This window comes from Enhydra lutris, unplaced genomic scaffold (genome assembly GCF_002288905.1).
Source record: "Enhydra lutris kenyoni isolate GAN:26980312 unplaced genomic scaffold, ASM228890v2 scaffoldscaffold46, whole genome shotgun sequence".
Lineage (NCBI taxonomy): Eukaryota > Metazoa > Chordata > Mammalia > Carnivora > Mustelidae > Enhydra > Enhydra lutris.
Genome location: NW_019154130.1, coordinates 6,771,740 through 6,786,764, shown reverse-complemented (window position 1 = coordinate 6,786,764; position 15,025 = coordinate 6,771,740). Strand labels below are relative to the sequence as shown.

At 40.8% G+C, this 15,025-nt stretch overlaps 1 protein-coding gene across 2 annotated transcripts in view; it reads right to left on the bottom strand.

The window, feature by feature from the left end:
* The window catches only part of LOC111156353 (ATPase sarcoplasmic/endoplasmic reticulum Ca2+ transporting 2), a 60,857-nt gene extending 46,181 nt beyond the window's left edge, over nt 1-14,676 (bottom strand). For both annotated transcript variants that reach the window (XM_022517141.1, XM_022517142.1), the window contains exons 1-5: nt 14,049-14,676; nt 13,335-13,352; nt 13,157-13,239; nt 5,895-5,999; nt 955-1,093 (exon numbers count right to left, since the gene is read on the bottom strand). In XM_022517141.1, coding sequence (XP_022372849.1) covers nt 955-1,093; nt 5,895-5,999; nt 13,157-13,239; nt 13,335-13,352; nt 14,049-14,166 — 463 coding nt within the window. In that variant the 5' untranslated portion in view covers nt 14,167-14,676. The remainder of the gene's footprint in view (nt 1-954; nt 1,094-5,894; nt 6,000-13,156; nt 13,240-13,334; nt 13,353-14,048) is intronic.
* Nucleotides 14,677-15,025: the final 349 nt, after the last annotated feature.

Below are 15,025 nucleotides of genomic sequence, written 5' to 3'. Positions count from 1 at the left end.
TGGGGCGCCTGGGTGGCTCAGTGGGTTGAGCCGTTGCCTTCGGCTCAGGTCATGATCTCAGGGTCCTGGGATCGAGCCCCGCATCGGGCTCTCTGCTCAGCAGGGAGCCTGCTTCCTCCTCTCTACCTGCCTCTCTGCCTGCTTGTGATCTCTCTCTGTCAAATAAATAAATAAAATCTTAAAAAAAAAAAAACAAAAAACTATGTATCCTTTAACTAGTATTCCTTTTTTTTTTTTTTTTTTAAGATTTTTATTTATTTGACAGAGAGGGAGACAGCGAGAGAGGGAACACAAGCAGGGGGAGTGAGAGAAGTAGGCTTCCCACTGAGCATGGTACCTGATGCAGGACTCTATCCCAGGACTTTGGGATTATGACCGGAAATGGAGGCAGACACTTAACAACTGAGCCACACAAGTGCCCCTTAACTAGTATTCTAAATTGCTCACTACAACTAATTGTCAAATAGAGATTGAGTTCATTATTTCACTAGTGCTAGTGTACTACCATGGACCAAAAGTAGTAGGTACAGTAGTTCAAAATACTTTTTGTTTTAAACAAACAAATTTTATCAACACAAGGGGAGGTGCCAAACACCTAGAAATATACAGAAAACTTGATTTGTTTGGAAGACACCAAAACCTGTTAATATAATTGATGCATAGAAGCATAATTTTTAAAATACTTAAGTATGAACTTTTTTTTTTTTTTCTCAAAGACTTTATTTATTTATTTGATAAACAGAGATCACAAGCAGGCAGAGAGGGAGGAGGAAGCAGGCTTCCTGCTAAGCAGAGAGCCTGCTTCCTCCTCTCTCTCTCTGCCTGCCTCTCTGCCTACTTGTGATCTCTGTCTGTCAAATAAATAAATAAAATCTTTAAAAAAAAAAAAGAATAAAATAATAAAACAGAATAAAGAGAACAAAATAAAATTTTAAAATGAGAAATTCAACTCACCAGCAATTTCTACAATATCACCAGGAACTATGTCTTTAGCTTTAATCCGCTGGATACTCTTTCTGTCCTGTCGGTATACTTTGCCCATTTCAGGCTCATATTCCTTAAGGGCTTCGATTGCATTCTCAGCATTTCTTTCCTATAAAAAAAGATGAGAGTCAACACACACTTGCCGTTGCAAATTAGTATTTTAGGCCAAGAAATAAAATTTTAGAGTTCTAAACTTTAAGAAAAAGACACAAAAGATACACATTGATACTTATAAACAATTCACATATGATGATAAACACTAGGCTCTTACAATTTTGTGCTAAGAAATGAAGAATTAAGCACCCTAACAGGCCTAAACAGGGAATAAAATCCTAATAGAAAAAGCAGTTACAGAATCTGCTGTCCCCAAGCCCACTGTGTAACACCGCTTTCACCTCCAGCCACAGCCACACCACTGAAAACTGATCCTGTCGCACATGAAAGGTGATGGTCTGGGGCTGGACTGCCTAGGTTCACTCCAGGCTTTTCCACTTAACTATGTGACGATGCAGGAGTTACACAACACACCGGTTTGGTACCTACCGGTACCAAAACCTGGACACCAATGCTACTGCCTCAAGGGATATGAGGATTTACAAACTATTTACACTATGTTTCAGCACATAATACATACTATGAGTGATGAATTAAGAAAATCAAGTTACATCTCACAAATTCTAGGAAATCTTTCTGCAGTAGTCAAGACTAATAAATGGGTGGAATCTCATCAGAGAACTGATAGTCCTGGAATGCCTGGGTGGCTGAGTCATTTGAAATGTCCAACTTTTTTTAAAGATTCATTTATTTTGAGAGAGAGTATGCACATGCAAATGTATGGGTGGCAAGGGCAGACAGAGAGGGAAAGAGAACCTAAAGCAGCAGATGAGTGCAGAGCCCGAGGTGGGGCTAGAACTCATGACCCTGAGATCATGACCTGAGCTAAAGCCAAGAGTCAGACACTTAACTGACTGAGCCACCCAGGTGCCCCAAGGAGCTGACCCTTGAGTTCAGCTCAGGTCATGATCCCAGGGCTGTGAAACTGCACCATGTTGGGCTCTGCACTGGGCATGGGCCCTGATTAGGGTTCCCTCTATCCCTTTCCACCTCCCCACTAAAAAAAAACAAAAAAACCCGTAACATATATACTATATTTACTATAATACTGTATATGAACATGTCAAATCCTAGTCACAAATAGCTTTTCTTTCCAAATTTTGAGATGAAAGATGTAGAAATCAACATGTTTAAAAAAAAAAAAAGGCTATAGGAAAGTTCCATTAAGGAAAAAAAAAAAAAAAAAAGAAAGAAAGGGAAAGAAAAAGAAAAGTAGCACATGTGCCAAATTTGTCTTAGCTCCTTTCAGAGAGTAAGCAATTAGAAGTCAAGGAACAAATCTACACGGTGCATGCCCAGGAGACATCACTCAATGCACAAAGGATTCATTTCTCTCACTTCTCATTTTTTGCCCTCTGATATAAAGCTCAATTTAACCTTTGCCTGGGTAGAATTTATGCACAATACTACATGATCTCATTTTTTAAAAAAAGATTTTTATTTATTTGAGACAGAGAAAGAGAAAGAGCACAAACAGGGTAGAGGGGCAGAGGGAAAGGGAGAAGCAGACTCCCCGCTTAGCAGGAAGCCCAATGCAGCGCTCAATCCCAGGACCCATAGAACACAATCCCAGCTAAAGGCAGATGTTTAACTGACTGAGACACCCAGGCATCCCTGTGATCTCATTTTTTACCTTAGTGTAAGATTTATGGTCTGTCGCAAAAAAATCCTAAAACCTGCTTAAAGTGAAGTTAGAGGACTTAAAACTGAAAGCTAATAGCATGAGTCTCACTTTAAATGTTTACATCCCTGAAAAAGTATAGAATATTTTAAATTTGGGAAGCTCATGATAAAAATAATTTCAACCCCATATCGGATCTGCTTGAAGAAAACCTGTATAACAGGTATTAACAGAAATACTAGAATATTTAATTCTAATTAAATGCCATTGCTATAAGGTCCTTACGTTCAAATGCTACTGATACTGTAAAAGAATAAATTCTCAGCACTGCTGATACTCGATTAGTCAAATCTGAAACCACTTTTTTCATAGGACTACCTCTCCCATTTGTTACTTGTAGCAGTTTTAATTCCTTTTCTCCCTCTTCAAGGTCATGTCAGGTAGAGTTTAACTAGACTGCTCAAGGTTAAGAAATATCCCAGGAGCACTGTATTTTACTTCTACTCAAAATTAGCAAAAGTATATTTAAATTAGAAGCATGAAAGAGAAATTATCTCAGACCCTAAGGACAAAAATGCCAATTAAAATTACTTTAAAAGTCTTCCCCTCAAATGATCAAAAGGAACATTTAGAAAGTAGGGTGGGAAAGGGAAACAAATGATCACATATTCAAATAGGATATATCAAGTGCTCACTTCAGCAGCATATATACTAAAATTAGAACAATTTTCGGTTTCTGTGATTCTTGGTGACAATCACTTGTCACCTTCTTTAATGACACTGGTCAGCAGCATGTGCCTCCCCACCTCCAATTACTACCTTACGCTATACTTATAATTTCTCTTCCAGAAGGCAGTAATTCTTTAGTATTGCTCACACCATTCTGTATACCACGTAAATGAAATTAAGACATAAGAATGTTGTTTTTTAAATGAAAATAAATATAAAAGTCCTATGAATGGGGCACCTGGGTGGCTAAGTGGGTTAAAGCCTCCGCCTTCAGCTCAGATCATGATCCCAGGGACCTGGGATTGAGCCCAGCATCAGGCTCTCTGCTCAGTAGGGAGCCTGCTTCCCCCTCTCTCTCTGCCTACTTGTGATCTCGGTCTGTCAAATAAATAAATAAATATATATATAAAAGCCCTATGAAAACTGCTATAAGTTTTTACTTTAGAATTTGGATCAGCCTGGGTCTGGATTCAAGTCCCAGATACTTTGTACTACCTGTATGGCCTTTAAGAGGTCAGTTGATCACTCTGAACCTCAATGTCACACCTGTCAAGTGGGAATATCATTTGCCTCATAAGATCACTATAACAATGAAATGGGAATGTACATAAAGTATCTACCTTATAACTAGCATAAATTATTTAATAGGAAAATATACATTACTGCTTGAGAAGGACAATCAAATGCTCCATTATTGTCTCTTTTGCCTATACTAGTGACAAGAGGATTACTTCTACTTAGACAATTTTAGAAAAAATAAAGAGAAATATAGCACAATAAAATGTTCTTCTAAGCAGACCATCTTTCTTTCCTTCCTTTTTTTTTTTTTTTTTTTAAAGATTTTATTTATTTGACAGTCAGAGACCACAAGCAGGCAGAGAGGCAGGCGGGGGTCGGGGCGGGGGGAAGCAGGCTCTCTGCTGAGCAGAGTCCTACAGGGGGCTCGATCCCAGGACCCTGAGATCATGACCCGAGCCAAAGGCAGAGGCTTAACCCACTGAACCACCCAGGCGCCCCAGCCTTCATGTTTATTAGTAAGATCAGAAGTTTACAATTTTTTAAAAAAGATTTACTTATTTATTTTAGAAAGAGAGAGTGCAAGTGTGTGTGTGGTGAGGGTTAAAGGCAGAGGGAGAGGGAGAACCGCAAGCAGATTCCCTGCTGAGCTGGGAGCCTGATATGGGGCTGGATCTCATGACCTGGGCCAATATCAAGAGCTGACTCCTTAAATGACTGAGCCACCCAGGCTCCCCATAAGTTTACAATTCTAATAGGACTAAGTATGCTTATAAAATGTTTCCACTTTGAGAATGTAGATGCAGGGGCACCTGGGTGGCTCAGTGTTTGGTTAAAGCCTCTGCCTTCGGCTCAGGTCATAGTCTCAGGGTCCTGGGATTGAGCCCCGCATCGGGTTCTCTCTGCTCGGCGGGGAGCCTGCTTCCCCCTCTCTCTCTGCTTGCCTCTCTACTTGTGATCTCTGTCAAATAAATAAATAAAATCTTAAAAAAAAAAAAAAAAAAAAAAAATAAAGAACGCAGACGCACTCTATTTTAGTCCTCGAAGGGGTGATTATACCATATTTAAGTATCAATATGCAAGATGAATCTGAAGTGTTAGTCTCCATCTGTTAAAATATATATATATATAAAAAAAAAAAAATCATGGGGCGCCTGCATGGCTCAGTGGGTTATTGCCTATGGCTCAGGCCATGATCTCAGGGTCCTGGGATTGAACCCCGAACCCCGCATCGAGCTCTCTGCTCAGCAGGGAGCCTGTTTCCTCCTCTCTCTCTGCCTGCCTCTCCGCCTACTTGTGATCTCTGTCAAATAAATAAATAAAATCTTAGGGGAAAAAAAAAACAAACAGATCAATAGTCCTAAGAAAGTAAAAAAGTTAAAGTCCTCTAAACTAGATATATACAGAATAGCAATTACACGAAGGGGGGTGGGTAGGAATCCTATTATGCTTCTGTAAACTGGCTTTCATTCTGTGAGTCAGAAAGTCCTGGGCAACAGAAGGAAAACAGTCAGGGGTATGCTATTAAGGGAAAACAATTTTTACAGCTAAATACAATAAATAAATAAATAAATATTTTTAAAAATCCAAGGAGAATAAAAATGACATCGAATTTATGAAACTTTTCACAGGAAGCAGCTAGGAAATAAAAAGGCAGATACTGGTTCTCTAACGTCCTGGTTTTCCTCAAATAGCTTCTCTCATCCATTATTCTTAACTCTATGCTACCATGAAGGATGAGCAATTTTAGCAGTATAATCATGCAGAAGAGGTCTAAAATGTTGCCATTAAATAAACAGACAAAAGAAAAACCACATGTAGATTTTTCAATGATATTTCTAGTCAATATATCGGGAGGAAAAACAGATTAACGCAATTTAAATCACTTATATAAACTGCTAAGCTCTAGCGCTGCAGAATTTTTGCTTACCTGCCACACACCCACAATTGCATTGGCTACTAATATAAGTAAAATTACAAAGGGTTCTACAAAGGCTGTTATTGTTTCTTCACCTTCTTCAAACCAAGCCAAAACCTAAAAAAGAAATGGCATGTGTTAGAACTGTAACGTGTTTTTAGGCTTAGCGCCACCTGACAACCAAAGTGGTGGGCACTAAAGGAACTGCAATACACAAACTCTTCTTACCATCTCTAGAAACAAATGGTGGCAAAATGTAATGACAGCAACAACCAGTTTATTATGTCCCTTGTTCAGAGTAATTCTTGAGAATCAGAATTATACAACTTCTTACTATTCTTCAAAAGCTTACTTAATATTTCACACACTAATTGTTTTAAAATCTAAATAAAATACTTTCGGGGAAATAAAACCCATTCATTTTACATGGATATATTCAGAAGAAATAAAACTTAAATTCTCCATCTTGTTAAAGGAAAAGGCAATCATCTGCAACTTTGCTGGGTTGCTTAATATTCCTACCAAATAATACTAATAGGTATAAATTAATTGTAAAAATCACTTGATCATGGACTCCATATTATAGAGTATTGATAGCACCCCAGTTATTCTCAATGGTATCACTATAAGTCATCTCAAAATTACTCAAGGTTGTTCTGCAATAAGGAATGTATTTTGAAGGTTATCCTCCATATGACATGTAATCTAGCAACACAGCAGTTCAGAGAAGACAGTAGTCTACAAATGTTATTTATATCTAGATACAGAACACTGCCCCAAAGAAAATGAGCAGAAAATGAATTTTATTGTGGTTCTCTTAACTTGTAGCTTTTACATACTGACAAGGTTATGGTTGTGCGAGCTAGAAATTAAACTTCATAACTGAGCAAACTTAAGTTGATAAGAGAACCCAAGAAATGAATCATTAAGAATGATAAAGAACATGGTAAAACAGCCATCTAAATAGTTAAAACCGACTTTTTGTGAAAAACTGCCTATCCAGAAAGGATGTCAAATGTATCTAATGATTCAATCTGGGAGATACGATTTGCCTTTGTTTTTTAGCATTGCTTAAAATGTCTGTATATTTCACAAAAAAATTTTTCTTTAAAAGACTGATTTAATAAACAATGAAAGCACTGGTTTTGATACTTTTTAATACAACCAGATAGGACTCATGGCAATAATGAAACCATCCATGTTTATACTTAGTGGAATAGTATAAAGTGAGCTTTTACACAAATAGTAAACAACCAGAGAGGTAAGACAAGGCCAAAAATGAATTTTCGAAGTAAGATAAGGGAATGATGAATGAACAAGAAAGATCAACCTGAGCAGGAAAAAAAATCAGGAGACACCAGGACCGGGTCCTGAGAGGTACCAATGACCACTGACAGCTAGTGAACTAGGGCAGGCAGAAAACCAGAATGAATATAAATGTTGCCACAGGCTTTCAACAGGGCATTCCTGGTGTTAAGACCAGGCCTAGTGCCAAAATGAGAACTTCTCTAGGAAGTTATAAATTTTGATAGATGCAAGATCACAGCTGCTTTGATACTAGCCTTTCAAACACTTGCCAAGGAGAGCATCTCAGAAATAAGAAAGTTAATTAGCTCTTGGGGGAAAAAAAATCACTCAACCTGATGAGTAACTAGGACCTATGCAAAAGGTCAGTGAGACATTAGCAACTGTAAGATAAGCTTCACACCTTGTTAAAGAGGGTATGAACTTCCCTCTTGGCAGATAGGCCTAAGGAACAAACTTAAAAGTAATTTATCCCCTAACAGTTGGAGCAAAGGGAAGACTACAGCAAATAGTGACAGAACTACCAGAGCAAATCTTTACTTTTCAAAAAATGTGTGGTTGCTCTGCAGAAGTAGAATCCTAATCTGTATAATGCAGTAACCTTTTCTTCCACCATAGGACTTCAAGTGTTTATGTGCAAGAAACCCAAGCAGTCATAATTATTTGATGGTTCCACAAGTATATTAATTACCAGATGATGAGAAACTAGTGGGCAAATCTCTCAGGGTGGAAGGCTGGTGCCAAACCTATTTAAAATCAACAACCATCAATTTCCTGAATACTTTTTTAAATGTCTGTTTTGAAACTACAAAGAACCCAAATAATTAAATGCTACAGCCCAAAGTGAAGATCAATGCATTTGTCATTAACTGATAAGAACTAATCCAGCTGATTATGTTCAGATCATATTATGAAGTCCTTCCTGGTTTGTTCTATTGAAAGGAAACCTAGTGTACATGAGATGATGATGCTGACAAATGAAAGATCCCAGGAGATGAGGGAGTGAAGAGTGTGTGACACATCACCAAAATGAAAGATGCCTTTTAGCATTATACAATAGTCAGTTCATAAATATGGCTTATTGAGTCATACAAAATATGTTCCTATGGTGGGGTAAATGTTTCTAAAATCTTCACTGAGAATACGTTGAACATAAATGATTACCTATTTGTACTGTCTTTTGTTCACCAGGGGCCTAGAAGTGTCTCTGGTACACAGATGATGCTCACTATTACAGGGGCACAAACGAATGAAACAAAATCTCATATAACCTATAAGGTACAAGACCCTGAGGGCAGTATTTGAACTTAAACATCTAGAGCAATAAGTAACCAATTTCATCAACACTTTCAAAGGAAAGTGGAAGAAAAAGCTACTGCAGTTAATTTTAGGCACAGTGTTTCTTCTTTGCTTTGCACTATTAATACAGTAACAATACTTGTCTTCTGGGGCTTATATAATCCAGCAAATTCAAAGTTTCAAATTTGCCAATCCTATTCAGTAGCCACTTACTAATGAATACTCAACTACAACTTAGACTGCTTCAACAGGGTAGTTCAGACTATCTTCTAATTAGCTGTAAAACTGATCTCTGCATATCACAGTAACTTCTAACAGCACAACCAGAAGATGCTGGAGAGTGGAGTTTAAAGAACAAAAGCAAACTTTAAGCCAAGGTAAAAAGGCGTGTTTCAGTGGGAGACAGTCATAGTTCCGTGACTCCATTATCTTAGCTACATGTTGGGATAATGTAATGAGCACTCAATGAGGTCCCCCCCCCAAAAAGAAAGTGAGAGTGATCATAAGCATATTTTTAAGACTTAGGGCACCTGTCTGCATTCCTCTTTGTGTCCTTAGAAACTTGCAAGGACACTGAGTACTCAAATACTTGTTCAACGAATGAAGAAATTTACATAATAAAAGAAGTTTAAAAGAGGAAAAGTTTAACACTTCACAAGAAAGAAAGGCATCACCAATAAATGTTATGACAATTTTCTGGGTTGGGAAACAAATTCTTTTAGCCATTAAAAAAAAAAAAAAAAAGGTAGGATTTGACTACATTCTTTTTTTTTTTTAAGATTTTATTTATTTATTTGTCAGAGAGAGAGAGGGAGACCGAGCGAGCACAGGCAGACAGAATGGCAGGCAGAGGCAGAGGGAGAAGCAGGCTCCCTGCCGAGCAAAAAGCCCGATGTGGGACTCGATCCCAGGACGCCGGGATCATGACCTGAGCCGAAGGCAGCTGCTTAACCAACTGAGCCACCCAGGCGTCCCGACTACATTCTCTTCTGATCCACACAAAAACTTATTTAAAAATACTGGTTTTAGATTTGAGAATACAATCTTCTTACACACACACACACACACACACACACACACACACACACTCACCTTTCAAAACATTTTAAAGAAAGGCTCTAAATAAATTAGTTAAACCAATTAGTGAACTACCCATTCTATCCTTTAAAAAAAAAAGTTAAAACAAAACACAGAGGAAAAAAGTAAAATCATTACAAATATATAAACTACTTCTTGACTATACTGTACTAAGAAAACCAAAGAAACCAGACCTCATATATTCTGAAAATGCTACTAATCCAAGTTCAAATATATTTGTTTTATCAAAATCACTAACCCTGGCTCTAAAAGAAATGAAGAATCCCTTCTAAAGGGTCCAGTAGGAAGGAAAGACACTATTCAAAAACAAGTGACAAGATGAGAAGTGCCTAAGTCTAAGCAAGTTTAAGCAGCATTTTAGGGTGAATCCAAGTAGCTGTGGTGGGGAAATGGGGATGGAGGGTGGAGCAACTTTTGCAAACTGTTACCACAAAGCGCTTTCTGAATTCCGACGAGGCAAATATGGCCCTCCTGCTCATCTCCTTCAGGTCTTTTCTCTAAAGTCACCTTCCTGGAGGACTTTCCTGACCACCCTACGTGAGAACTATACCCTCCTCCTCATACTCTTTTTATTTTTTTAAAAGATTTTTTTTTTTTAATTTATTTGACAGAGAGCGAGAGAGACATCACAAGTAGCAGAGACAGGCAGAGATAGAGGGGAAGCAGGCTCCCTGCCAAGCAGACAGCCCGATGTGGGACTCGATCCCAGGACCCTGAGGTCATGACCTGAGCTGAAGGCAGAGGCTTAACCCACTGAGCCACCCAGGTGCCCCCTCCTCCTCATACTCTTATCTCCCTGCTTTATTTTTCTCCATAGTACTATCACTGTCCAACAGACTACACATTTTACTTGTTTATTATCTGTCTCCACTAGAATGTCGACTCCAGGTTGAGACTTTGTCTATTTTGTTCAAATGCTGTATCCCCAGTGTCTGTGCCACGTCCCAGGTGTTCAATAAATACCTAATGAAGCAGTGAAAGAAAAGAACAGGTATTCCAGTAAGCAAACGTATGATGTATTAAATGAAGGGCAAAGTTGTGACCAAGGAGGATGTAAAGACAAAGTGACAGGACTGTAGCTCATGAATGGCAAATGAAGGAATTTCCAATGTTACTTTATGTGTAGTGGGAGAAATTATAGCTCACTTCTTCCAATCCAAGGAAACTTAAAACTATTTCTACCTGGCAAATATTGCAATTAAACTTTATCCCTACAGGTCATGAGTATAACACATTAATGCAGCTTCCTACAGTTAACAATTTAGTTAGAGATCTGAAACAAATCATGAAAGCCTAATATTTTTTAACTCAAGCAGAACCTGATGATATATCATGTACATATTGTAGGAACTATTTAATTCTCCAAAAGAGTATGAATATTCTACCATGATTTTCGTGTAAATTAGGAATACACTGATCACCACAAAAAAGACTCAGTGATCTTTTAAAAGATAAATAAGGACTGAAAAGGTCAAGAACAATGTAGTATTGTGCCAATTTCACATGAAGAAAATCAACAAAACAGGTCTGATATCCAAAATGTCTTGATCAAACAAGTCAGAGCAAAATAACAGTATTTCCTAAACATTTATTATTTTTGTTTAGCAATCCATGAAATAAAAATGTCACACAGTTCATGTCCAGAGCATTAACTCCAAGTAGTTACTAAAAAGGTAATTCAAATTTCAATTCCAAAATACAGTTCTATAAAGCTATAAAAACCCAGCATCCTACCCTATGATAAAATTAGAGCATTTTAAAAACCCACTTGAAAATGCTTAGAAACTATAAACTCCTTTCTTCAAAATAAAAGTCACACACATCACTAACTCAAAATGTTAATACAAAAGTCATTCGAACTGGCAACTCAAGAGATCCTATAAAACCCAAATGTTCAATAGCCTGTTTATTGGAAATAATGCTGATGTTACAACACAGCCTTAAATAGATATACAGAATAACTCAATAAAAATTTATTTTATCTCTGCCTTGTATATACCAGGTGATTTACTTCTAAGATGTCCCTGATAACCTTACTGAACCCCAGTACTTTAACCGCCAAAGCTGAGGCTACTTCAGAATCATGCAAGTAGCTTAAACATACATGAACATTACACTACCCATAACATAGTATTTGTTTTGCCCCACAACAATGTACTGAAACTGATAATCAAACAGCTCTATTCCTTTATCTTAATCAGTAAAAACAGGAGCCATTTAGGAGGGGTGGCGGTGAATTAATCAAGAACAGACAGACATGTAAGTATGGAGTAATTCAGGACACTGTATGCTTTGCTATGACACTCTCAATTATATTCAATGAAAACCACAGAAAAAAGACTCGTGAGAACTGAATTATTATTAATAACTACATATCACTTAGCCAAGATGGCATGATAGATATATTAAAGTCTCATGTCAGAATCCGTATATACTACTACTCCAAAAGCTCACCTCCTGCCAATTTCCCCCCCTTACCTAAAGAAGTGCCCACTGCTTCCTTCTGATTTAGTTCTCAAAATAGCCTTCTATGATACGGTTGTCATAAAGACTGAGGTAGATTCCTGTGGTTTACAAATGCACAAACAAACAAAAATGAAACCCTGAAACTGTGCCAATTTTGTGAAGCCTGAAAAAGTACTGCACTGGGTGAATTTCATTTCCCATCACAGTTATTATAAGAATACAATACTGTAATTTAAGAACAAAAGTCATCTCATGCTGTTAGGATTAGGAACATCTGTGTCCTATTCATGACCATTCTCAGGAAAACTATCAAGAAGTCCACTGCCCAAGAAAAAATGCAGTAAAAAATTAATATTGAACAGGAAAAAAATGTTAATAACCTAGAAATAACCTCACCAACTCATCACCCTTCTTCTGCTGTAGTTCTTTGCATTTCACCAGTTTCTTAGCAACCATACAGGACTCAAGACAGTAACCACACACAGACCAAGAGAAAATGGATCTGGTTTTGTTTTTTTCTTTAAAAATCTAGAACCAGTTGCACTGAATCTTGTTCTCTCTACCTAGGAGTCACTTAAGACAGGGGTCCAATTTAGATAAATATACCACCCTAAAGGTCAGTGACCAAATTTGGTCAACAGTGGTGCCATCACTGCCGTCATCATTCTTGTCACTGTCAGAAACAACTGTCACCTTGCCATTACCAGGAAGGGAGAGCAACTGGAATATTCCTTTTGTAAGTTCTATTTACAGACTACAAAAGGCCCAACACCATCTTAGTATGATCTTACACAATGGAAGAACCCAAAACAGAAAAGGCTTTCCAACAAAGAACTTTTTGATATTAAAACTGATAAACCACAAAAATTTATAAGACTCTGCCTCATTTTGGAACCAATTTCTAACTGCACTGTAAATGTCAGGCATTAATTTTCCGCACACAAACGGTTCGAGTGTTTTGTTTATAATTTTAAAATACCTAGGTTTTTTTAAAGAATGAAGACACCACTGAAATCTCTAAATATAATGTTCTCACTCAATAGACATGACTTGTTCTTGGTTTTTCATCTCTGAAAAGAACAGAAATTAAGTTTCTTTATACTTACAAAAGATATACAAGCTGCCAGCAATAAAATTCTAACTAGTAAGTCTTCAAACTGCTCAATCACAAGTTCCAGCAAGGTTTTTCCTGTTAGAAACAAACAATTGTTGTAAATGTCATCTTAACAACAGCACACAAAGGGGGGTTAAAAAAAAAAAAAAAAAAGTATTAAGATTACTCACCTTCTTCAGCCGGTAACTCTGCAGAATGTAGAAATTCGCCAGGCAACGTGTCAAGAAGGGGGGGGAAAAATTAGCACGGTCTTTATAAAGAGAATTGCTAAAATTATCAGTCTTCGAAAGACGTACCCAGATCTATGACCCTTCAACCATTTTTAATGAAAACCACACCAAATGGTACCCCAGGAAAATCTGTTGTAACCAATACCTTAGTGTATCCCGAAGCGTAAAATCTCATCGCTATCTAGCAAACAGGGCTACCGAAACAAGGACTTATTTCAGCTATGTCATGACTTCTGCCAGATGTGTAACTTTGGGTAGTACAAGAACGGTTAGAGGCTTTCTCAACTGCAACGACGCCTCATAAACTGGCTGGGGACAAGAAAATGTCTCGCAGGGTTCAACCCAGTTGCAGGAGAACGCGTCCCTCCCTCCAGCGGGGCCGGCTGCTGCGGGTGAGAAGACACCGAGCTAACTGCGTGCGGGGAAGGTCAAGGGCTCGAGGCGCGGGGTCCAGGAGGTACAGACAAGCCCAGAGCCCCCGTCTGCAGTCCCTTCTCCCGCGGGGCCGGCACGCGGGCTCGACCCGCCGGCTGCAGCCCTCGGCGGGCGCTGAGCCCAAACCCACGAGGTGGAGCCCGGTCAGCCATCTTCCCCGGCTCTCGGGCCCGCGCCGGGCCGCGCGGGGCCCCTGCAGTCCCGGAGCCGGGCACCTACCGTTGGAACCCCATTTCTCCTTGAGCTTCTTGACCTGCTCCAGGCTCAGCCCCGTGCTCTCGTTGACGCCGAAGTGGCCCAGCACCTCCTCCACCGTCTTTGTGTGCGCGTTCTCCATGACTGCGGGAGCCCGGCCGGCCTCGCCTCCAGTCCCCGCGGCCTCCTCGCCTCCGCCTCGCACTCGGGCCGCGGGCTCGTGCCACCCCGGGCGCCCAGGCGCAGACTGGCCTCTTCCCACTCCTCCTCCTCCTGCAGCCGCTTCCGCCTCGCCGGGCGCTGAATCACCCCGCGCCCCCTCCCCCAGACAACCGCCCCTCCGGCTGCCCGGCCCTCGCCGGTGCACGCCCCGGGCTCAGCTGGGCGGTGGGGGGCTCCTGACCCTCCCTCCCCTCGTCAGAAGGGAGGGCCTCCTTTGCCCTCAACCGCCCGCCGGGAACGCAGGCCGCGGCCCCCGAACCCCCTCCCGGCTCTCCTGAGGTGATTCGCGGCCCCGCCCGGGCCGGAGGAGGGGGCACCCGGCCGACCCCTGAGGGCAGAACGGAGCGGGGGCGGCGAGCCGGCGGGGTGGCGCGTGGCGCGCTCGCCCTGTTCCCTCAGCTCCGCACCCCCGACAGCGGCGGAGGAAACTGCGGCGAAGGAGAAGGAGGTGGCGTCGGGGACGGCTCCGCGGCGGCTGCTCTAATAGCATTTATCCGCCGCTGCCTCCCCTCTCGCCGCCGCCGCGGCATGTGGACGCCGCTCATTGGCCGAGAGAGCCCAGCGCGGCGTGGGCGGCACGGCCCCGCCCCCTCCCCTGGGCTCCCTCCCTCCCGCGCGACTCGCGCCCACGCCGCCGCGCAGGCCCCGCCCCTCCCGCGCACCGCCCCCAGGAACCCGGATAGAGGCCGGCGCGCGCGATGCCGCGCCCGCGGACGGGTGGAGAGCTAATCTTAAACCGTCCCGGGGCTCCGGTGGTCTTCCATCCCCGCCAGCCCGCT